The sequence below is a fragment of the Sphaeramia orbicularis genome, chromosome 13 (genome assembly GCF_902148855.1).
Source record: "Sphaeramia orbicularis chromosome 13, fSphaOr1.1, whole genome shotgun sequence".
Taxonomy (NCBI): Eukaryota; Metazoa; Chordata; class Actinopteri; order Kurtiformes; family Apogonidae; genus Sphaeramia; species Sphaeramia orbicularis.
In genome coordinates this window covers 18,123,822-18,150,432 of record NC_043969.1, presented here as the reverse complement: position 1 = coordinate 18,150,432, position 26,611 = coordinate 18,123,822, and the positions used below count along the sequence as shown (strand labels likewise).

At 36.2% G+C, this 26,611-nt stretch overlaps 1 protein-coding gene across 1 annotated transcript in view; it reads left to right on the top strand.

Moving 5' to 3' along the window:
• Window positions 1–26,611, top strand: part of veph1 (ventricular zone expressed PH domain-containing 1) — a 131,009-nt gene that overhangs the window by 79,699 nt on the left and 24,699 nt on the right. Inside the window, exons 8-12 of the mRNA XM_030152999.1 lie at window positions 504–708; window positions 3,104–3,456; window positions 11,949–12,088; window positions 12,795–12,929; window positions 24,951–25,068. Coding sequence (XP_030008859.1) covers window positions 504–708; window positions 3,104–3,456; window positions 11,949–12,088; window positions 12,795–12,929; window positions 24,951–25,068 — 951 coding nt within the window. The remainder of the gene's footprint in view (window positions 1–503; window positions 709–3,103; window positions 3,457–11,948; window positions 12,089–12,794; window positions 12,930–24,950; window positions 25,069–26,611) is intronic.

Sequence of the window (26,611 nt, the reverse complement as noted above, 5' to 3'; positions counted from 1 at the left end):
CCTGTGTGTGTTCACCTGTGTGTGTACACCTGTGTGTGTTCACTTGTGTGTGTGTGTGTGTGTGTGTGTATATACACTTGTGTGTGTTCACCTGTGTGTGTTCACCTGTGTGTGTACACCTGTGTGTGTTCACCTGTGTGTGTACACTTGTGTGTGTTCACCTGTGTGTGTGTGTGTGTGTTCACCTGTGTGTCTTCATCTGTGTGTGTTCACCTGTGTGTGTACACCTGTGTGTGTTCACCTGTGTGTGTGTGTGTTCACCTGTGTGTGTGTGTTCGTCTGTGTGTGTTCACCTGTGTGTGTACACCTGTGTGTGTTCACCTGTGTGTGTGTGTGTGTGTGTGTTCACCTGTGTGTGTGTATGTGTTCACCTGTGTGTGTGTGTTCGTCTGTGTGTGTTCACCTGTGTGTTCATCTCTGTTTCAGGATAAACAAGGAATGTCCCCCATCACCCTGTGCATCTCTCCCAGAAGGAGGAGGAGCAGGAGCAGGGGGAGGAGGAGGAGGAGGAGGAGGAGGAGGAGGAGGAGGAGGAGGAGGAGGAGGAGGGTCAGACCAGCGACTGCAGATGAAGATCCAGGCCTTTGAGGAGAAAATGGGAGAGGAGGGTGGAGAGGAGGAGGTGGAGGAGGACACGCCTGCCCCCCAGCGACGCTACAGCCTGAGCCAAGCTGTGAGAGAGGAGAGACGAGAGATGAGATTCAACAGGTGGGTTCAGAACGGAACTCCACATGGTTCTGCACTGTCTAAAATATACTGAAACAAAACTTATGTAGGTCTTTTAATCACAGCATACTTTAAATTGGTTATTTAATAAGTCATAATATAGCTTACAAGTGATTGTGCCAGACATCTAATCTGTAACTCTATAACAAAAGTCGACCACATTCAAAAACAACTACATATTTTAACCAAAAACTAATTTTCATCTGGGTCTTTTAAAACAAATCCTCATGTAGCTGTATGAGGTAACAGAATATTAATTAAATCCTACCTCAGTAACAACAAGATCACAGAAATGACACAAAAGTGATCATTAATGTCATTACATCTGCCTTATTCAGCAATCAGTGGTAAAGTATCAGCTCTTAAGCCTCTCACATTTTCCCTATAGATAATTATTTTTTAATAAAAAGTGCACCTCAAAGAAGGCAAATTACTGCAGGTAAATTCTGCTGAACAAGGATAATAATGTGCACAATCCCATTTAAGTCCAGTTCTGTCTTGGCTCCCATGTCGTATTTCCTTTGACAGCTCTTTTTGCAGCAACAAAACAACTCTGGAGTCCAATCTGGAAAGCGTTACCTTCCTCAAAAATGAACTAAAACTGGGCCTGTCATTAATTTTATAGTTTTGCCAGAGTAATAATTTTCTTTTATTCATTTCAATTCCTAGAACCCCTCGATTCTGACAATACTTTAATTCACTACTGTCAAAATCATGTGCTCTTTCTGAACTATTAATCTCCTTTTATTATGGAATAAACCCAAAATACTTAAAATTTTAATAAATGTTTATCTGTACAAAAACACGTCATCCACATTGTATTTATTTTATGTTTTATTGTATGTCATCCAAAATCAAGTCAAAGTCAGCTTTATTTTTCAATTTGCCATATGCACGGCACATACAGAAAAACTGAAATTACAACACTACAAGGAACATACTAGAAAAAAAAAGAAAAATAGAAAAAACTAGAAAATAGAATATAACTATAAACATACAATATAACTATAAACATCTAATATGACTATATCCATCTACAATAAAACACTAAAATTGATATTTTCAGTTTTCAGTCCTTTATTTAAAGTGCAAAATATGTAGAAATGTTATATAATTATATACAATAAAAAAACAGCCAGTACTGAAACTATTTCTACTCAATCGTACATACTTATATGTACATAGAACACACTCCAAAAGTCGGAAATCAACAAAAGAAGCAAACGTGTTTTATCACTCTGTTTTATTCTCTCCAAAGAGGATAAGTTAAATAGAATAAATCTAAAGAAAAAGATAAATATAAATATATGCCATTTCTGTCTGTTCTTATCATCCACCTCTAGTCCATGAGTCTCTGGGGAAATGTTAAGTCTACTATTGAGAATACTTGACACATATATCTGTATCCACGTCTTTGTACATGTTGCATCCATCCTTACTATCTTGACCATAAATCACCTTTTTTTTTTACCCTTTCATGCATGAATTATGAGAACCTTAATGGGTCCAAACACAGTACTGTCCCATCAGAGAGCGAACTTGAATTGATTTCCATTCCAACATTTATTTCACTATAAAGTAGCTCCTTGTTTTGGATAATCCCTTATGGTCTAACTAAAGCAAAAATGAATTTAAAAGTAAAAATGTGGCTCAAATTGTCTCTAAAATGTCCTGTCAGAGAGATTTTGAATACCGTTTTTTGACCCTAATCAAGTTATTTTTCCTGAGTGTTTTTATTCCTCTTTAGGCCTGAAAAAAACAATGCGATTGAAAAAATTTTTATGAACCTATTTTTCATGGAGTTGCAAAAATATCCACTCAGCTGGACATCATGTATTCAATTTTTGAAGCAAAGAAACATGTATTTACCGATATACTGAGTGAAAAGTATGAAATCAATTTTTTAAATGCTGCTAATCTGATGTTTTGTCACATTTTAACAAACTCTAATATTAGTTATTACTCACTTTATGGAGATAATATGCAAAAAAAAACCCAAAAAACTACATTCTAATAACAATAACAAGCAACTGATTTACACTCAAGCATGTTAGTGCAGATCAGGTTTATGAAGAACAGCAAAGTTACAGTAATGGTCTGAATGTCAGTGTATTATTATGGGATGGTGCGTTAGTGTCCACTGTGTTGGCTGACACGGAACTAAAACAACCAAACCCATGAATATACAAGAGAACAGCTGGAGAAGAACTGTCCACTGGAGTGACCACTGTGCATGAAAGGGTTAAATAACTTTGACCTACTATGACAAACAGCAAATATATCACAAATAAAACGGTCCACTTATTTCACCCAAATATTAACATTTAGTTAAACTCTTAAATTATAAAACTCCTCTTCATTTCACTGTGTCTCTCAGGTCCAAGAGCCTCGCCCTCCACGCCGTCCGCTCACGTTCCATCAACTCAGACGGCGGAGAGGATGGGGAGGGGGTGGAGCTAAACCCAGACAACGCCTACTCCAACACGATGCACTCAGAACAGGAAGCTCCGCCTACTGAGATGAAGCTGATAGCCGATGGCCCCCTGGTGCCGGACAAAGCCATCAGAGAAGCAGAGAAAGGTCAAAGCAGAGCGAAGGATGGAGCGAAGGAGGATCAGGAAGAAGCGGACAGACTCTTTATGCATCTAAGAGACAATATGGAGACGATCAGACAGTTCTGTAAAGACACAGTGCAGCAGATCCCCATTCCAGAGCAGTGTCTGATAGAAGGTAATGCCAACATGATGAACATCTTTTTTTATTTTTATTTTTAAAATTTTTTTCGCTTTATCTAATATTTAGAGTCATATTTATGAATTACTTTGATGTTACATTATATAGATATATACATGTTTTTTTTTGGGGGGGGGGGTTTACTTAATTTTTATTTAGTTTTGCTTATACAAATATACAAGGCATTTTACATAATAATAATAATAATAATAATAATAATAATAATAATAATATTTTATTTGTAATGGACTTTACATTTTTATCTAAAAATCTCAAAGTGTTACAGGGAATAAATAACAGAGAATAAAAATAGAAAATAAGTAAGCCAGATAAAACAGTTTAAAAATAAAAACAACAGTTAAAAATGAACACAAACATATCTAATCAAACATCCCTATATGGCATATCCTCCTGAGACCCAGCAATGCATTTTTGTCCTCTGTAGGGGACAAGAGTTTCACAGTTTTATTGGAGAAAAAAAATAAATAAATAAACGCTATCCGCTGCAAAGGACATCCTGTAAAAATTTTTAAAATGCATCTGAAAAAACTGTTGCATCGTGCTGTTTCCAATAAAGGCAATTATTTAATGTAAAAAAGCCTAAACTTGTACTTTTCTGGGTCTTAGGAGGATATATGAAAAAAAAAATGAATATCTGCCATAGATATTGATTACAATTACAGTCACAAATGAAACATGAATGACACTATAAAGAAAACAAAATTGCAAATAAAATAAGGGGAGGGAAAAAAAACAAAACAAAACCAACAACATACACATAAATGACCACTTCTGAGTGCTTATTGCATTAAAGGGTTAATCATTTGACTCCATCTCTTCATAAATAGCTCTCCCTGAATTCTAAATATATAAGTAATTTGCTCCATCTGATAGATTTCCCTCACTTTCTCAATCCAAATGTTATATGTGGGGGATTCAGGTTTCAACCACAGAAGAGTGATGCATTTAATGGCTGCCGTTAGTAAAATTCGCAAAAGGTATTTTCAGTTATTTCCCTCTAAACTTTATGGGATTATGAAGATCTTTTAAGCTCATGCTGTTTCCACAAATAAACATACCGGTACATTTATTGAAAAACGTACGAAGACAGTAGTAGGACAGTTGGGAATAGCAGAGTATTCACAATATGAAAACATGTATTACATAACATTGCCCTCTAGTTCCCAGGAGGTGCAGCACAGTGGTGTAGTGTTGTCTTTCCCCTAAAATTTACACGGTTCAAGGGGTCTAGGGGCCGAGGGGCAAGGACCTTGACCCTGCAGATATTTCTTACAGACATTTGACTGACTCCCATAGATGTGAACTTATTATTATTATTAACTTGTCTCTAAAAATATTAAGTTTATTTATTTATTTTTCCTCAGAGTCACCCTGGTTTCACATATTTTATTTGAACTCTCTAATTAGTGTTCTCTTGGTCCATCTTTATTTTTTTTTTCTCTGTTATTAAGATATCAGGGCGAAAAGATGGGCTTCATAAAATGCTGTTTTTCCTTCCATGCATCTCAGCTGAACTTGGAGCTAAAAACTTACACTAACAAAAGACTTCACATTACTTTCTTTAGTGGTGCTTGATGAATTTGACAATTTTACCACATCAGTAGGATAGCATGAATGAATGAATGAATGTTTTTATTATTGTGTCTTGCATACAGACATGCCCAGCCCTTCCATGGGCTTATAAGACACCATAAATACAAACCAAAGATCAAATACCATACAATAGGCACAGTATATAAACAGAACAAAATACTGACCTATTTAAACAAACATATCCGCCACTTTTTCCAGGCTTTACAGGGTGGGGAAGCAAAATTTACAATATTTTGAGGCAGGGATTGAAAGACAGTGTATGACCAATTAGTTTATTGAAAGTCATGAGAATTTAAATCTTCAAATCATATTTTACTGCATTTCTAACAGTCTTGTTGTCTACCTCAAGTTCAATTGCCATTTTTCTCATGGATTTGGTTGGGTCCTTTAGGATTTTGGATTTGAGAGCTTTAATAAAAGCTTTGGTACGTTTTTTGTTGCTTCCTCCACTTCCAGACTTTCTCGTAATAGTTTTGCTCATAGTCATTCTCTTCTTTCCATTATAAACAGTCTTTATGGACACTCCAACTATTTTTGAAATCTCCTTTGGTGTGACGAGTGCATTCAGCAAATCACACACTCTTTGACGTTTGCTTTCCTGATTACTCATATGAGCAAAAGTTTCTGAAAAGGTATGGATAATAGTGTTAGGTATGATTATGACATCAGTATATGTTTGGTTTCAAAACAATTGACGTAGTGCCTGCTGAGAAAAAACAACTAAATGTTCATTGTAAATTTTGCTTCCCCACCCTGTACAAACAAATAATGCTAATTTAAATACATTTGAACTAAACAACCATTTCATCTTGTCATCATCAGTGCTCCAGAGCAGATCAGGATTTCAGATAAAAATATTATCAAACAAAGAGGCTCTTAGTTTATCATATAGAGGACAATACAAAAGAAAATGTGATTCATTTTGTCATGTTTACCATATAACATTTATAGCATTTAGCATTAGCTTACCCATAACCCCTCACCGATGGCTCACACTGCTACGACTCCGCCCCTTTTGTTCAAATATGGTCACTTCCCTCTCCATAAGGCTAATGTGTTGACGGACAAATCTCAAACCGCTGTCCTTAAAACAGCATTTCAGAAACCAGTGGGTGACGTCATGGTTCTTCTGTTCATTAACTATATGCTTGGGCACCGATAAGGGGGTGTAAACATGACAAATTCATGGGGCCCAGCATTTGTGGGGGGCCAGTGGATACAGGTTAGAAGTTGTGAAAATTTCGTTTAAGATCAGCTGTATAATAGAGGAGTCAGGAGTTGGACGTTGAAAGCATGGGAAGTTTCAGTTTCGTTTTCACGCTAGCATCGCTCCAACAGATCAACAAGATACTGAATTTTATGAAATGGCCCACAATGTTTACCTTTCACGGGGCCTAAAATCGGTAGCGGCTCACCTGATTATATAAATTCAGTGGTTCAAGACCTGTATCCGCATTGGTTTGTTCTGGAATTCTACAAAAATCTTTCGTAACATTAATTTCCTTGGTTTCACATGATATGACAGCTGAGATAAAATATAAAATCTGGAAAAACAAATTGAATAGGAGTCTTTTGAGACCTGCAACCTGTAAATTTTGATGAAAATATCAATATTAAGCAGCAGTGAATTGTAAAAGGAAGTCATATATAATACGGAACAATGTACGCGTGTATTTCCCATTTCTAATTTGTGCTATACAGTAGGAGAGATTTCATTGGAAAGCACACAGAGCGAGGTATAGAGAGGATCAGTGTAACTAGAATGAGATTACAATCAGATGTGGTGTCTGAGAATGATTAATGATGTGATATGAAAACACCTCCTGCTCCCAGCCCTCCTTCTTATTTTTCAGTTTCCCATACACACATATTGACCATGGTAAATGCTTGCAGTAGGGGTTGATTTGTGCTTCTTAATCTCCAATCTACATATATTTCTCTAGGGGCTGGCTGATTTGGGGCATGAGTATCCAGAGGGCATAGTCTCTGATTACACTCCTCCTCCTCCTGTATTAATTTATGACACTAAATATCTACTTTTCCTTGACCTTTTATGTTGTAGTGCATGTGTTTTCTGTTATGGTTCGTCGGGCGGTGAACGTGATTTTTATGTTAAATATCTGTTGTGAACCACCTCCTGATATTTGGCATCGGTTAAAGATCTGTCCAGATAAAGAGCAGTTTATTTACCAGAGGATGCAGCATGTTTGATAAACGCCCCCAGGCTCTTAGAGGGGCTTTAGTGAGGTCAGATTTGGCCATAAAAGTTAGAGGGTAATGTTAATGCATTCGAGGAGGTACACACATACAACAATATGACTGATGGAAGCCTTTAGTACAATAATCATTGTTTTTGTCCCCTGTTGAGTCCATCTGTGGGTTTTATAGTTAAGGTTCAGTCTTTACAATATCAAGATTTCATTAACTGAAGGATGGAGTTTTAAGAAGCAGATACACCAGACTGTAATTCAACAGCAGATTTTGCAGAACCTGCTATTGTTCCCAGTTTGTAAGTAAATGAACATATCTAAAATAATATGTAATGTTTTTTTGTTTTCTTTTTACATAAATTACTTTTTTTTTTTTTGCCTAAATAATCAAATATTCAGTTTCTGTTCAATCCTTTTATAGGGTACTCATAGAAATATTCTGAAATTCAAAATTTTAACCTTAATGTGTTATTGGAGGACATAACAAGACTTTATTACTTTTGTGAAATTTTTCACTTTTTTTATTGTTATGTAGAAAATCAAGGCCAGTGAAGTTATCATATTTGGTGCCTTACCCATATAAGTGGCAAAAATAAATAAATAGATAAATAAAAAATCCGAGAAGTAAATATAACAAATACAAAAAACACATGCAAGGTGAAAGGAACATGTATTTTAGAACATTAGAACATCCCTTTTAGAGCATTATAACATCCTCAGTGCTGATCCAGACCCCTGTCCACATCCACATTATCCCTTTGAACATCATTCCTTACATTAGTACCATCACGTCATGGTACCTAACGAAGCAGGTACACTCACTGTTCATGCAGAGGTGGACCTTACAGACACTGTAGACCACATTGGACCTGCGATTGTTGACTCACTGTCCTCACTGGAACTCTTGCTGTCACTGTCTTCAATCAATCAATCAATCAGTCAAATTTTATTTATATAGCACCAAATGATAACAAAAGTTATCTCATGTCACTTTACATATAGAGCTGGTCAAAACCAGATTGTCTGTCTTGTAATGTATGTGGAAATAGTCACTTTCCCTATAAAGGGCTCAGTTTTACATGTTTCCTGAAAAATCTGGAAAATATGACTTAGGCACTTATTTATATTTACAATATTAGAATCTAAAAATGTTGTCCTATAGCTAATTTGAAAATTAATCATGATAAAAAGGTCAGAGAATGATTTTGATGTGGGTAATTGTAGTCAGTTACTTCTGCAGCACAGAAGGCAGAAGTGGAAACACATTTATCTAAATCATATATAGTACAGACGAAAGACATGCAAAGTATTTATCGCTGCAGTTTTCTGTGTCTTGAAAGAAAAGGGAGGTCAAGCAGTTCATCTGAAATGCTATGAAATCAAAAACCTCTTGAGGCTTCACGTTTCCAGCTTTTTTCTTTTTTCATTTTTTTTTAACTTAATCTAATCTGTTTTTCAAAACTCTGTAATTGCATTTTTGTTTCACATCCCTAATATTCAGAGATTTGATATTTTATTTTCATTCATTTTTGATGATTTTTGCTTTCTTTACATTTTCCGATTTGATTTGCTTTGATTTACGGTGTCTACGTTCACTAGATAAGTCAGATTTTTAACTTGATCCAGTCCTTCTATAAAAATACTCACCTTATATGGTATAATTCAAATAAATAATATAGATAAATACTCCCCTTACTTGAGGATATAGAGACAGACATACAGTATATTATATGTCTAAATAAATATAAGATAATGTACGAGTTGGGCAACAAGAACTCAGTGACCTTACACATCTGCACAGGATGCACACACAAATTCAGAACACATTTTTGCACATGCATCAACATACACCTACAGTACAAACATAAATATTCTATTAGTTACTGCATTCCTTTCTGTATTCTCTCTGTGAGCCATCTGCAACCACCCCCACCTACATGGACACCACTATAATCCACCAGTCATATCAAGAAAAGACACAACTTTACACTCACACACACACACACACACACACACACACACACACACACACACACACACACACACACACACATACAGTCACGCTGCACCAGATTCAACAACCAAAAAGGTGCATTAGAGGTGATGATAATCTGATTGACAGGAGAGGATGTTATTTCTCCGCCTTTTGGCCTTAATGTCATTGAAGTGAGAGGCAGCCAGAAGTCATGCGACACACACTCGCACATGTATGCACACACTAAAACAGGAACCGAGATGGAAAAATAACAAACTCCTCCTTTGGCCTCTGTGTAATTGATTAAATCTGAAAATGAATGTAAATAATTATGAAGCTCACACGCACACACAGATATTAAACATTCACATACACCGCGCGCCATTCCTCACTGACTAATTGGTTCATTTACTCTCATAGTATTAAGTCTCTTAATGAGAATCAACCCCAGGGCACTTAGGATATGATGTCACAAGTGGTCTCAGCTGGATGATGTCATCACGCTGCTGGCTGACCCACACATGAGCCACAGACCTCGGCCTCATGGGACGAGGATTACACAAAAGAGCGCACATGGACATGGACATGTTACCTCAGTCCAGACTTCTACACACACGTGAATTAAATAAGCAGCCAAACAGTGATACAAACAGTCTGAAAATCAGAAAATCATACATGGGCTTATGAGTGAACAGCTGCACACACACACACACACACACTGCAGGTTATACATGAGGAGCTACACACACACACACACACACACACACACACTCTGATTCATTTAACTAGAATTTAACGCAGATGTCTCAGTGAACAAGACATACAGGTAATAAAACACTGTTATTGAAAACATTTTATTTGCTAAAAGCACACATTATGAAGCTACAAACCTACCACAGCTACACGTTGTCCTCGCAAAACAGATAAAAATCAACATACTGAATAAAGTTTCCTGTGGATATTCAAAGCTGTTCAGTTTTCACAATTCTTGTTCAGTGCCTGACAGAAGACTTTATTTTCCAGTTAAATCAAACCCAAGTGTTTTGCATAAAACACATTTCTATGCTTATTATGAAGTCAAAGGATTTCCCTTTTTATGCACGGTGACGTTAAAAAGACACAGTTTTGAGGCACAGTACATGTGCCACTTGATTCTGATTTGAATTGGTAAAGCATTTTGTGACTGTCTGTGAAAAGTGCTCTATAAATAAAATTTACTTACTTATTTACATTTTTGTGTAATTCTTCAGAAATAACAGACACCATTTCTTTAACCCTTTCATGCACGAATTATGAAAACCTTAATCAAAATTTTTTCCTGAGTGTTTTTATTCCTCTTTAGGCATGAAAACAAACAATGTGATAGAAAATTTTCTTCTGAAAAATAAATAAAAAAATAAAATTAAAATAAAAAAAATAAAAATAAAAAAAAGTAAAAATACATTAAAAAAATTATAATGACAAAAAAATTCTTATGAACCTATTTTTCATGAAGCTGCAAAAATATCCACTCAGCTGGACACCACATGTTTAATTTTTGACACACAGAAACATGTATTTACTGATAATTTTTTTGAAAACTGTGGGGAAGGCTTGTGATTCTGGGGGTTTATCCTCAGGAGATATCTACATAATGTCACCAATTCATGTCAGAAAAGACATGTAGTGTCTTAAAACTTTAATAAAGATATGTGTAAAAAAAAACAAAAAACAAAAAAATAACGAAAAGAACAGCAAAATCCATGAATATACAAGAGAACAGCTGTAGAATAGCTGTCCGCTGTAGTGACCACTATGCATGAAAGGGTTAAATGACTCTTTGTTAACAGCAAATTAATCTGTACTCAACTTGCACAAAATCCAGTAGTGCGTCAGTACTTTAAGTCAACATGTTGTTGTTGTTGTGTGAGTTTTACACAGTGACCACTGGCTGTGAAAACACTGAGTCATCATCAGTAGTCATCACGCCACGCTCAAGTGAACACCACTGTAAACAGGCATGCACATACAGCTTTAACACGGCACTTCCAAGCTCATCGCAGCACCACATCAAAGTTAAATAAACAACAGAGATCAGCACTGAGTGGCCAGTAAAGTGTTGTGTACGTCCACTCCTGTCACTCCTGGTCAGGATCCACTCAGCACATCTCCAGGACAGGTTCTTGTCACCTGCTGTGACAGTAGCTGAGACTCGGACACTCACACGGTCAAAGTAATACTGACGTGACTGAATTTGCACATCAGTAATTTCATGACAATTACAGACATTACTCGACCTGAACCTGTCTTGATTTGTGTTTATATATTGATCGCTTGACAATTACCAACACAAAGTTCAGTTTTTTATTCCTCATTTTACTGTCCTTCAGTAAATTACGTGAACACTATGGAGTCTCATTTTAATCACTGCTCTGATGCAGATGATTTCCATGTGAAATACAGACACTCTAACAAACTCCTTGTCCTTGGCTGAGACGTGAAGGTTCGTGGGAGGTGATGATGGGAAAAAAAAGACGTGTCCTTGCGTGCTACAAATCACTGTATGACTATGTTTCCAAGGTTACACAAACCCATATGTGCAAGAAGCAGAACAACACACAGACTCAGAGGAATAACCGGATATGACTGAGTTTGTAATTAAAACTGTACAGTGTTTGATAATGATTTTTGCCTTGCTCTACTTTTAACAGATTCTAACCGAGGTTGCGTGGCCAAGCTGTCCTTCTCTTGTCCTCTGAAGGGACACTACTGTCTGTACGCCAAGTCCTGCTTCAACCTGACCAGTCGACAGCCTCATGTTTGGATCCACATCATGTTGTTGCATCTACAGGTGCGCTCAAATATGCAGCTCTTAAAGCTATGGATCTACCAGCATCCATGGATATTAGACAGTGTACTAATATGACACTTGGAAAATACTCCACAAGTAAAACATGCAATTCAGAACCTTAAGAAAGTGAAAGTATGAATATATGATCAAGAAGTCTCTGTGCAGAAAATCTACTGTTGTACATGATATTTTGCTGCTGCAGTAACATTGCATTTTACTGCTGTAAAGGCTTAAACTTAACATTTGAACATTTTATACTAATCTATAGCAATGCATCTTATTTAGTAATATCATACTGTATTTTTGTAGTGTCTCTGTGTTACTAAATGCTTTGTGGGTTCAGAAAAAAGGCCTGTTTTCAGCTTTGTGACAATGCAATATCCAGCAAATCCAAGAGAAGTAAGAGAATTTTATCAACTCATATAGGAACATATTCAAAAGCGATGTGAAGTGGTATTTTTTTCCACTGTACATGAAAGATATAAAAAATTTGTAATGTATCTAAAGCTGAAAAATGCTTTGCAGGATAAGTACAATGTTTGCCTTAAATTTGTGGTGTCCATAATTATATTTATCTACTGGTTTTAGAACGTAGTGTTAGTATAAGCATTTTAATATTTAAATAGAGTTTCAGACAGTTTTGTGATATTAAATGTGTTTTGTTTTCTTCTTTTGTTTCCCTGTTTGTTCCCTGTCCTCCATCCAGAATAAGTCCAGTGTTCCCTTATGTTCCAAAGACAAGTGTGTCCAGAGACTGGCCTCTCTTTGGGAGAAGACACAGCTTAAAGGCGCTCACAGTTTCCCTATGGCTATGACACAACACACCACCCCACACAGAAAGGTACTGACCCACATCATGTCAGTGTTAGCGATTTAACACAAAGGACAGTTTCAGAGTGTTCATGATCAAACCAGTTATCAGCATCTCAGTAGCCAAAGAGCCAGATTTCAGTGGGTCTAAAGGTCACCACTGCTTTATTTTCTCAGTCGTGGTCAACATGATCAACTAAAACTGTCACCACCCTTTAAAAAAATAGATGTAGTGTTGTGTATTTGTTTATGTGATAAAGTAATAATGTAGTCTGATTGTTGTTGTGGTCTAAGTTATCACTGCTGATGCTCTGAAAGCCCAGATATTTACACACATATACAGTGATGTGAAGAAGAATTAACTGAAACCTAAACAGAGTGTTGGCCTGTGCAATTCTATACTGTATTACCTCAAATAGTGGCTTTTATTTTTCTCAGCTGCAGATGGTACCAGGCCTTTGAATTCTAAGTTCCTCATCTTAATAATTAGACATATTCCTATCCTATTTATGATGGTAAAAGTATGATTGTTTTGTATAAACGAAACATCAAAATAAAAGTTTTCTGGTGTTTCAGTGGAATAAAAACTGTTCATTGCTTAACAGAGCTTCTATTATGTAAATGCCATCCCACAGTAGTTTCTACAAATGTCATTTTTGCTGAAAACCTAAGACGCACACAACTGCAGTAACTGAAATCAGACAGAAACACATTAACCCCTTTAGCCCTATCAGGCTAAAAAATTATATTAATATTCATCTACTATAAAAATATAATAAATCAGGACAATGGATGTTTTTTTTCAACTTTTGCTCAAAGTTTAGACCCTAATGTTAATAAAAGTACATCAGAAGTGTATTTCAGTGCAGACTTTAATGTTCAAACATGATTTTTAATCTTTGTGGGGTGAAATATACGCTTTTAAAAATCTCCAACGTGAACAATTAATTTATGCATATCATCGTCAATCCAGCCGAAAAAAAACAGGCGAGGATAAAAAATTCTAATTTCTCTTTTAGTTTGTTACAGTTTACTCAGGCATAGTAATAGATACAATATTTTAGACAATGGGAAGAGATTCTGTGAGGTCCCTAAATGTCCATAGACACCAAGAACATCCATATGAACCTTATTATTGTGAAGTAATTCTTCATTTACTTTGGGTATGTCTTTTTAGGCGTTTTTCCCCTGAAAATATGGTCAGGGTTAAACAGGTTAAACACTTACGTAACACAATGTGATCTACAACAATAAAGTGTTGAAGATAGCTGGATTGTGTTGTTTAATATGATAAATTAAACCCAACCTGTATTGGAAAACCAGCTTTTATTTGTTTATTTGTTATTAGTAGACACCTTGTAATTGACTCCTTGTTTTTATTTGCATGCAGGAATCACAGAAAGCTGCGATTATAAGGTTTATGGTGATCATGTGAAATCAGGCACACTGAGCAGAGAGATATGAAATGTGTTTTTTATAGTCATTTTTAAGTTGTATGTTTAAGTTAGAAAAACAAAAACTCAAAAGGATCAGTAATATGTGTGTTTTTGTCAATACCCAACCAATTACGCTCAAATGATTTATTGCAATATTCTCCACAATAATCTCAATATGCCTTTTTTGCTGAACTGCAGCTCTACAGTGACGAAAAAAACATGGTAGCTCTACAGCTCATGGAAAAGTAAACCAGTTGGTAGACGCTTCACAAGTTTAACTCCAAACCCCAAACTGATGTTACCACCAGTCCAGAACCACCACGAGGTTTGTGTTTACACAACCTCAGTACCTCCAGCAGAAGGGGTGAAGTCATAGTGAAAAAAAAAATCAAAACAAGATATGCAAAAGTTTAAGATCAACATCCACTTAGTTTAATGGTAGGATACACTAAGTGGACATTTTTATATACAAAACTCACTAACCTCCACTCCTTGTGTTTATCGCATGTTTGCATGTATATGAAATATTGAGTCACACAGAGAAATGTGGACTGGATGAGACAGAACCTCTCACTTAGTGCGTCTGTGTTTGCATGAATGTTAGTGTTTCAGTGTCTGTTTCAGTACGTGCATATGGATGGTGTTCCCCTTGCTGCCCCTCCATAATGTGACAAGCTAAGTGGTCTCTAGGAAATAATTAGACCCACAAAGAAAATACAGCTGTCATTCGTCTTTCTGTGAATGTGCGCTGTGGTGGATCAACTATAGTTACCATATGGGGGCTGAGCATTCCCAGCCACATTATTCATCAGTGCATACGTATTCACACTCATTTGCATAAAGCCAAACACATGCAGGTTTAAATACAGAAGCCTAAAGTCCAGTTATTTAATCCGTACAAAGGCATGCAGTTTCTTTCCCACTTTCTAACATGTACTGTCACACACACATGCACGTAAACACAGGATGGGAAAACTCCTACTGCGTGACATTAAATAGTTCAAACATGGTTGTAAACTTTCTTTGCCATCTTTACTGGATCATGCTCCAATGCAATCTCTGATTTACCTTCTCTGTCACCAGTAAAGTAAACCTCCTGCTGCTCTACAGGCCCAGACTTACTGCTAGAACCTTCAAGGTGCAGTTCAGATGTGTAGGACTGTATTTATTATTCTGCTGGGAGTTAAACCTACAGAATGTAGCAAAAAAAACAAACTCTAAAATCAACTGCACCTATGTTAGATACCTTTATACATCTGTGCTTATATTACATTAAATGTTTTCATTGTATAGTCTAATTATTCTCATTCGTTTAGTTGGATGTCATATTTCCTATAACACACATATTTGATGTTATTTGCAGCTATTTCTAGTTGCATGAAATGACATAGCATGGTTATACAGAACATCACTGAATGCAGTGTGTATTGAATTTCCTCTTAATATGATATCATGAAAAAATCTTTTCAGTCTCACATTGTATGTATTTATGGCAAAGTTTTTCAACTCAAGAACCTGGGGACAAATTTGGACAAATATGTCAACAATTTTCATAGATTACATACATTTTTACCGAAAATCTCACTGTTAAAAGAGTCTGAAAGTCCTTATTTTAAATATATCATATCATATATTATGCTATTCTTTTAACATTTTGTTGCACCTTTTACATCATTTTGACCTTTTTTTTCTCTTTTATGTTGTTTTTCTCATTTTAGTGTTGCAACCCCTTCTACAACTATTGACTTCGCTGAGGCCAACATTTATAAACTCCTCTAAAGAAGACGTGCTTGTTTTATATGAAAAAATTAATTTACAAATTATAATATTGCTATAACTGGAATTAATATAAGTTATTCCATCCACATAACCTACTCCAAGATTAATTGATTTGGAAATGAATCAATGAATGAATGTTTCTATATGTTTTCCCGCTGATGGTTGGTATCTCATTAATGATAACTCTTTTACCCATTCTGGGAAACACACTTTTATGATATTTACTACAGAATTAAATAAACAGGTGATGGATCTACAGTTTATTTTATCTGCTGTTGTTTTGTGGAAATACATTCTGAGCATTTAATTTAAAAAAAAAACAAAAAAAAAAACTCCGAATTAAAGTCTATTCGTATTTAATAAAGCGTTTATGTAGGTATTTATTTGTAGGATTTTTACTTAGTGACTGCTTAAAGTCCTGTTGTCACCTTGAGGTTGCCAAATCCCCCACGAGGTTGTTGCAGTCAGCCAGGAAGAAAGCATCAACAGCTTATTGCAGAACAGCGAAGAGCTCAGTTACAGGGTTCAGCTTGAAAACTCACTTAATGTAGACACAAGAGACATTTTGGCTTTGGCACACAGATGGTACTGATAAGTAATGATAGCTCCATTCCATTTAGTTACCCCAGAAGGCCGTTTTAGTGAACCACTGTGTACTGCCTCAAAGCCTAAAACTGGAAATCGTGAATGAAAAACAACCATTTTTACTGCCATAGTATCTTCAGAAATGGACTTTCCTTTTCACCATTACTTTCTCATTAACCCATGAAGACCCAGTGCTACTTTTATGAGAGCCCCAAAATGATTATTTTTCTCTCCATTTAACCTTTCTAAAGTTATTTAACACCATTTATTATAATATTATGCTCTGTATTTTGCATTTATTCAGTGAAAATCAGGTATTTTCCTATATTTAATTTACTGTCATTGATCCAACTCCATGGGTTTTACTGTTGAATCAATGTTGTAGAAGATGACGGTGTTTCCGCGTTCACTGCGGAGCCTCTGAACGTCCAAATGGGTCATATCTGATGACCATGAAAAGGTGACAAACTGCATTTTACCTATATTAATAGGATTAGTAGTTCTAAAAATATTAAACATTTTAGATCAGTAGATGCTTTTGGTGGGCGGTGGTTGTTTTAGTCTTTACGGGTTAATTTGGAAGTGCTAACAAAAGACACAGAGGAATGAAAATGACAATTAACACATGAGAGGAAGGAAAGTCATGACCTGTTATTTTATCCATGTGCTCTCACTGCATTCCTTCTCTTTTTTTTTCACCTATTGTAAAATATTCATCTTGTCAACTTATGTAAGGAAGGGGAGGAGAGAGGAGATGTGAGGGGAAGAAAGCTGCTACATATTAAAGACCGAATATAAATTATATCACACTGACAATGGAGTTTTAAAGGGAGGCTTTATGAGGCTTCAGAGATGTTACTTAAGTATGTTCTCTGACAACTTTGTTTAGTAGTTTTATGACACACAGATACATGAAGAATGTTAGTAGCACTACTGGCAGGCAGATAGAAGACTGAAATGTGCAAACTAAAAGAAGGGAAAAAAGGGAGGATAAGGAGTAGAAGTACAAATATAAATACATGACATGAGATATAAAGGAAGTCTGCAAGGGAGGAGATACTAAATAATTGCTGTTTGACCTTTTCTTTCTTGTGCCCACAGTGAGAGCATTTGTTGATACAACTGTGGTGGAGATAAAGTTAGAGGGAATAACAGGAGGAAGGCTGAATACTTAAAGATAGAATACAAATAAAAGACGGAGTTGAAGTGGAGATTAGATAAAGACAATGGGGCAGGATGGGAATAGAAAAGCATGGACCCCACTTTTGTGATAATTTAGATCAAGAGAATTCAATATCCAAAAGCCTGTTTCTGGTTTACTGCCTTCATCCGTCTGTTCCACTCCCCTTCCCAACACTCCCACTTCTCATCCACTCACCTTCCTCCTGGCTTTCACCTCCCCTCCCTCCACCTCCTCCTCCTCTGTCTCTTTCACCCCATGTGGTCTGCCCTCTCCAGACCACATTTAACATCAGAAAGCTTCTCTCTACTTTCCTTTCCTCTCCTGACATGTGCACAGCATCAAACTTCCACATTACATTAATTAGCAGGATTAAAGACACTGGAAATGGGTTTTAAAATAGTCAGCATCCATATAGGCGATTATATCAAGGTTTATTGTCTCATTAAGCATCCATGAAACTGGCTGAAAATACACTTTCATAAAAATTATACAGCAGCTCCATCAGTTACTTCTAAAGATAGTTGTGGCTCATTGAGATCCTGTTAGCTAGGAACATTAGATATAACATTGCCATTGTGTTCTTTTTTTTTTTTTTTTAAATAGATCAAATTAAATCTACTTGAAACTAGTCACTAATCATTTACATATAGAGGGTATGCACATATATCACTAGGCCAGGCCACGCCCCTCTAAGTCAGACTGAGTGGTAAAAACCAACCTGCTCAACATGACGGAGTATAACAGTAAACACAACGAGACCGGGGAAATGTGAAATATGAAATTAAATTAAGGACAGTTGGACTGGACATGGATCTGTACGAGCTACCAAAGAACAAGTGGTCCATGAACATTGAAATGTGGCCCGAAATCCCGTTTCCTGACATCCAGGGTGTAGGGGATCATCGCTATTTTTACCTGAAACAAATATACGTGGTTTCATCATTACTGACGACCAGGGTCCAAAACTAGGGCCCAGAACCAACTGATCCAAAGTCCACTTACAGTAGACCGTGGACTGACCCCAGTGAATATATGCATGATCTACTGGGACTGAGGAGATTTACTGAGTCTAGTTCAGATCAAGTACTTCATACAACACAGATACTACTGCTGTGGACCAGCAGGGTACAACTGTATTCTGGTAAATGATGATATTTTTCCCACCTGTTTTTAAATTACATTATTCTTGTAATATTATAGCTTTATTGTCGGAATATGACGACTTTAATCTCAGAAATGAATGACATTCTTATGAGGTTTTTATTAGAACTACGACTTTATTCTCATAACATTGAGATTCTTTTTGACTTTATTGTCATAAAATTACGGGTTTTATATTGATATTTTATGACTTTATACTCATGACAAGTGTTTTTTATTTTCTTATGTGGCCCTAATACTCCGTCGCAGTTTTATTCTCCAGTTTCCCCGTATTTGAAAAAGTGGGTTAGCCTCAGTTTAAGTTAGTTTACTAATCATGTGGGAGCACAAGGTTCAGAATCACAAAATGAAGACAAAAACCATGAAAGATCTGATCATCGAACCAAGAGCTTTACTAAGAAGTAACGTTAGACAAAACAATATGTAATGTAAGGTATGATTTTACTCAAAAATACAGCATAAATTAATGTGACCTGACACCAAATGGGATCCACAAAACTAGGTTTGGTTTCCTGGATTTGTGGATTCATTTACTTCTCTTTTCTTTGTCTTTCGGTGTCTGTAAAACGATAGCTCTGACTGCTTTTCAAACCTGTTCATACAATCAATCGCACAACAGCTCCCATTTTTTAAAAATTAAATATTGTTCTTAAGTTTAGACAGTATTGAAGCCAACGCTGCTACTCTACTCCCTCTTTCTGCCACTCAGTGGGCGTAAATGCGGTACTTTCGGTAGCGATGGCGTCAAGTGCATACCCTCGATAACATGCATTTTAATGTGTAGTGGACAGGTCGATAGCCAGGTAAATAGCTAGCAGTTGACTCTCTGGATAGCAAGAAGCTAATCTAGCTAGAAGCTAACTATCTAGTAACAGGTAAATAGCTCTAGCAGCTAGTAGTTAGCAAAAGCTAGACTGTATACAATTAGTGGACAGAGGAACAGTGACGTCATCTGTTGGTTTCTTATCTATTCTATCTATTCAAGTCAGTAGTTTGCAGTTTAGCTGTTATGATGTTGGCTTTTTGGTGCCAGAAGTGACTATATTTGGACAAAAGAGACAGAAGGGATTAGAGTGAGCTAATGCTAAGTGGTAGCTTACTGAGAAAAATGGCTAAAAAGGACTTCATCAAACATTGCACTACAAATTAACCATTAGTGCAGTTGAGCTTCTTCTTCTTCTTCTTCTTCAGTTTCAAGAGGATTTCAAATTAAATTATCAGTCTTAACGCTAGTATGTCGTTTTACTGAGTGTGCACAGCTGCATTTACTAGTAGAAAGATAACAATGCAATAAAATGTTTCTTTTAAGTACATTCAGATTCAGTGCAGCGCTCCGTCACTGCAGCTGTGGTTAGTCTCTACGCAGTAACTATCTTGCATCTTGATCAAATTATAACTCTGATCTAAATACAGTGACAGAAGGAGGAGGGAAAGAGGTGCAGAAAGACAGAGGGGGCACAATGAAAGGGTAAAGAGGGGTTACGTGAGGATAGATGGATTATTTTCAGACTCACATAATCTTGCTATTGTTTCTTCAACTCTTTATTGAATCTACTTTCCTGGTCTTGATGAATCAAACATGGGCTTGTGTTTTTCTGCATCAGCCTGTTGCACACATGCAAAGTTGCTCTAAATGCAACCTTTGGAGCTTATTGCCATCATTAAAACCATCATCTATGTAGGGGATTATGCCTGTCAGCATTGTTACACTGTGATGAGCGGCTCATATATACAGTATATACAGTATGTGCTATTGTCTTCACTGTCTTTGTTAATGGTTCATTTCTTGCAGTGCTGTAGATTCAGACCATCTTTAACTGATTTCATCTCCTTCGCATGTTGTTGCTCAACACTGATGCGGTCTGTCAGCATCTGTCTGCTTCTCTCTCCTCGCATTGTGCTTTGAAAAAAAAAAAAAAAAAAAGATGATTCAGCATAACATTAAAACTACTCATTACTTTGGCTTCCATTTTAGGAATTCATTTCTTAATCTGTGAAGCCAAAACTTTTTGGAATGAACATAACTTGGTCCAGAATTATTCAGTGTGAAACTTCAGGCCCTCGTACTTTTCATAGTTTTGTTCCTCCAGACATGATTTGACTGTAAGAGCTTTCATTGTTGGTGCATTATTGAATAAAACCCCTAATAAAACTCCAAAGTCTGAAATTTCACTTTCATTCTCATGTGACCCCTCTGACCTCTACATCACCTTCTTTCTCTCATACTGTCTGGATTTTCCATGTTTTCTCTCTCCTGATTCTTGAAAGCCTGAATACCTTCAGTCCACCAAAAAGTAACACAATATTGATGTTCGCATAAAGCCACAGATGGCGTGGCTCTTCCAGCCACACATGGTCTTGGTTTATCTATATCCGCAGGCGAAGACCTTTCACCTCAATTATTTAAGTTGTAACAACATGAAGAAAGTGCTGATGTATGGATGAATCTAAATGCACTTCCACTCCTTCAGTCAAATACATGCGTATACTTGGCTCATACTGCATATGTGTCAAAGTAGAGACTGGACTTGAGGTTTCTCTAAAAACACCTTTCACTTTTACATCCTGACTCATTAAGTTCAAGGACCGAGGGGTCAAAGGTCACGGAGTCAAACACACTAGTAGCCCCGCCTTTGGAGCTACCTGTTATTACCAAGGAGGGTATGTTTTCATTACCATCCGTCCGTCTGTCAGCAAGACTGAGCAAAAACTACCAAGGTCATTTCTTTTAATAAATCCTTTTCTGACATTGACTATACATCAATGCAAATATGCTCTTTCATGCTAAAAAATAACTTTGAACTACATTTGTGGTGACTTCCAAATTAACCTCCAACATTTCATAAGTCATTTATCACCATTTATTATAATATTATCCCCCGCATTTTGCATTTTTGAGTGAAAATCTAATATTTATCTATTTTTAATTTACTCATCTTGTAGATTTTCATAAGTCATAAAAAGTCAGTTCAAAAAAGAAGAAAAAGTCAATGTTTCAGCAAAATATATCACTAACTAAACATAAAAACGTCATTTGTCAAACTATATGGGATTTACTGGTGCATCAGTGTTGCAGAAAATGAGTGTTTCCACTTTCACCACTGATAATCTGAACATCAAAATAATCAGAAATCAGAAATATTTCATTATAAATTATTAGTTGCAGCATACACAGAACAAAGAGAACTCAAGTGAAAACAATAGCCATATATTGAATAATATAGAATGACTCCAAATGAATAAATTAACTCTAATACACATAGATGATCCACTGATATCATATAAAACATATCTGATGCCACTGAAAAACTGCAAAACCACATTTTACCTGAAATATTTAACTGTATTGATAGGATTAGTGTTTACCTTTATTAAATATTTAGATCAGTAGATGCTTTTGTTGCTGTTTAGGTCTTTTAGGGTTAATGATATCTTACTAGCTCTTGCAGTTTTCTTTCCAAATATGACTCCTTCTGGCTGTTCTGACTCAGTATTTAATACTATTTTCTTCTTAAATGGATCATTAGAAATCATGGCAGTACTTCAGCAAATGTGTAATTCATTCAGAGCACCCAGCCACAGCATGTTGATATTTATGAAGGTACTTAAACTGTAAATGGACTTCAGAGAGATTTTGGTCAAAGCACGTATCAGCGATTTAAAGAATCTCCTACAGAGAAGATGCGTTTAGGTGAGTTTATGACGACAGCTATTGGCTTTAACTTTAGTACAAGCACACATTCACAGTAGAACGCTGCTGTAGTGTCTGACCGATGACAGGAATCTATCATCTACTTAAACTGTGCTTTCTTCCCCAAACCAACTTAAGATAAATATGTCGTATCCCAAGGGCTTAAGTGTCACTGAAGTGTGTTTGTATAGCGGGAAGTATAAGTCTTACCATGTGCAGGGGGTCTTCTGGGATTTGTAATGGAGTCTTGGTTTCCATTACTTTCTATTCTGACTCACACACATACACACAGACTGATTCAAGGCCTGTAACTTGTCAAGTTTTGCAGTACATCTTAAAACAAATGGACCCTCAGCATTTGCATGTAAGTGTGTACAACTATCATGGCTGGTTGATTAAATGACTTAAAGCCTGACATATAAAGTCTAATCTATTTCCTGTTTTCTATTTTATCTGACAGTTTTAAATAGCACCGTACTAAACATAGTTAAACCTATAGAAATGTCCTCTAATGCACTAAAACTGATGCACAAACATAATTATGGCTTATATGAGTATAGAGCCGTTGTGGGCTGCAAAAAAGTTTGAATGTGTCTTTTTTTTTAGTATTGGGCATTGAGTCTGTGTATGTTCATGCTAGGGCATTAACAGAAAAGCCGGTTTGTTGATGTGTCGACATCTGTGGCACATGTTGATGTAACTTTGGAAGAGTCGACAAGTCATGTGTTAATTGTGATCTAAGAATATTACAGCAAGACAGATTAATTGATTTACCCTTTATTTTTAGAAGCTGGTGAGTTTCTAATTTTATTGTGTTTTTATTACAAGCTTAAGTTGGTTTCTGAATGGTGCTGGTTTGCGGTTCTGAAGGCTTTAACCCTTTCATGCATAAGTCACTCCAGTGGAAAGTTATTCTCCAGCTGTTCTCTTGTATATTAATGGGTTTAGTTGTTTTAGTTCCCTATCAGCCAACACAGTGGACACTTACACATCATCTCACATCCTGACATTCATACCATTACTGTAACTTTGCTGTTCTTGATAAACCTGATCTGCACTAACATGTTTGAGTGTAAATCAATTGTCATTTGTTACACAAGAAGGTTTTTTTTGCACATTATCTTGATGAAGTGACGAATTAATAGCATTAGAATATGTTAAAATGTGAGAAGACATCAGATTAGCAGCATTAAACATGTTTTTATTTCATTGTTTTCATATCCCTCTCTGATGTTGGGTTTTAAACACGTTTCTTTACTTCAAAAATTAAATGCATGGATATTTTTGTAACCCCACAGAAAAAAAAAAAACTTGATCGCATTGTTTTTTTCATGCCTAAGGAGGAATAAAAACACTGGAGAAAAAAATCTTGACTAAGGTTCTCACAATTAATGCATGAAAGGGTTAATTTCCATTTATTTTATGAAGAAAACTATGGTCTAAGTAATGTGCTATGAACCATGCAAGCAAGACCGATACTGAATAATAGTTTCGACAGCCAGTGTGTTTTGATTATGCACTTAATTTATTTCATTAATGTGCTCTTTTCTCTAAAACATGCTGTGCATCTTCGCTGCTACTGTCTTAAGCTTTTGGCATTTGTTCACTTCATGTTGTTCACTTCAATTTAAAAGAAAATTCAAGGTGTTAGCCTATGTTTTGTTTGGTTAAATGTCTGAGAAGGACTGTTGATGCTTGTGTCTTGCTAGTTTTTTATTCTGCGCTTTACTGTACATTGTTAATGTTACAGTGAGCTTTAAAACAAGTCGCTCATTGTTGAACAGTTGTGTGTCTGTGTTGTTCCTCCGCTGTCAGTGTGATGACATCATCATATGACTTGTTGACTCGACTTCGGCGTTGTTGACAGATAAGTCAGTCTGAAAAAAGTAAAGTCAGTAATGCCCTAGTTCGTGCAAATGGGTTCAAGGGTTTTTAGGAGAGTTTCTCATAATTCGAACTGAGGATGTAAGGGCAGGAGGTGTGGTTTATTAAACATATTGTAAAAATAGTGAAACAAAACAGAACAAAAAAAACCTAAAACAAAGGAACCAGTAACCAGTTACAATGCTTTGACTTTACAGGCATATGTGAAGTTAAACAAAATGTACATGTGCAGCTCTGTTACAGAACAAATAACACCTCAATCTGTAAAATCAGGATTCTCAAATGCAATCGAAGTGCTTTTGTTGAGTTTAAATGTGTCTGTTTTCTCTCCAGGACTTGGACAGTCTCCAGATGCAGCTAGAAGAGGTACGGTTCTTTGACCTGTTCGGCTACAGCGAGGAGGAAGGAGGATGGCTCTGCTTCATGTGTAACAACCCTGAAAAGGCCACAGGTACACAACAGACACACACTGTGGTATACATAACTTTAGGAGACATTGCAATGTATATTATGAGAATCTGCTAAAGGAAGCTGATCGCAGTAACATAAGGAATACTCACACACTCATGTACATTCACTGTTTCTTTGTTAAAAATAAGAGCATTGATATATAAGGAGGAGAATGGATTTAAAATATCAATAGAAGTGGTGATGAACACATTATGAAATGAATTAATGATAAAAAATGAGGATCAGTGAATACTTAAAATAGTGTTATTTACACTTCAGGGAAGGAGTGGGACAACGTAAACACTTTTTAATTCCACCCCTTTCCCGTAAATCATGTATCACAGTATTCATATCTTAATCATAACCTCACCAAAACAGTGATCCTCCCACCAGAGGAAGAAAAAAAACAAGAATAGCAATAATATATAAAACAAATAAAATAAAATGAAATAACAACATCAGTATTATTCTTTTTTTTTTTTCCCCTCACACCCAAAAAAATAAACAGGAGAACCCCCACCAATATTCAAACTTTTTGGTCCCCTCATCTGGTCAAAATCATCTCTTTCTACCTCTGTTTAAATGTAAATATATTTTGATATTATTTTATTATTTTTATTTCATACCATTCCATTATTTTACTCCACAAACTGAAACACAAAAACTCCTCCTAGTTGTGTGCACCCTCCTATTTTTAAGATTATATAACCCTACAGATGGATGAACCAAATACATCAAGAAAGACCAAACAAATGTTAAATTACTTCACTTTTAAAAGCAATAAAAGTAACTTGTATGTCTTCATATTAACACCTCCAAACTATACCCTCCAGCTGACAGACTACATTCCTCTGCAGTTTCATCTAAATTACACTCCTGCTTGTGATATCCTTTACAAACAGACCAATGATCCACTAAAATGTGATTTCAGAGACTCATCTGCTGCTCTGGGTGCAGACATGTTTCCCAGGGGTCTGAAGGTAAAACCATAGTGAAGCTGCCTGTGATGTTTTCACTCAAAAAGCCTGAAAGGGAGAAGTCATTTTTTTCCATGACAGCCAAGAAAACTGGAGCAATGAGCAGCTCTTATTTAACAGCTGCCAGTCTGATTTTAGTGTCACTGTAATCAGTGGCTGCCATCATGACTCAGGTCTGATTAGTTTACTTTGGACCAGGGTCCCTCTGTGACGACCACTTTGTCCTGTTGAAGTCAGAGCTGGAATAGTGACCACATCCTTAAATCATATTTAAGTTATTACATGTGCTTGGGCTCTACAACTGAGGAGGTATTACATAAAGTGTGATGAAAATGAAATTAAAAGAAGGAAAAGAAGTATCACGCATCCTTTTAAACCTCAGTGGTGGTTAATGACATGGGTTAAAGGTGTAACTCTTCACTGATCCATGATTCAGTTCACTTATAATTCACTTGTTAATAATAAGAATACACAATGACTCTCTGTTAAACTCAATTCAATCTGCATTTGCACATGGTTAGATATTGGTCCATTAATGCAGAATAGAATAGAATAGAATAGAATAGA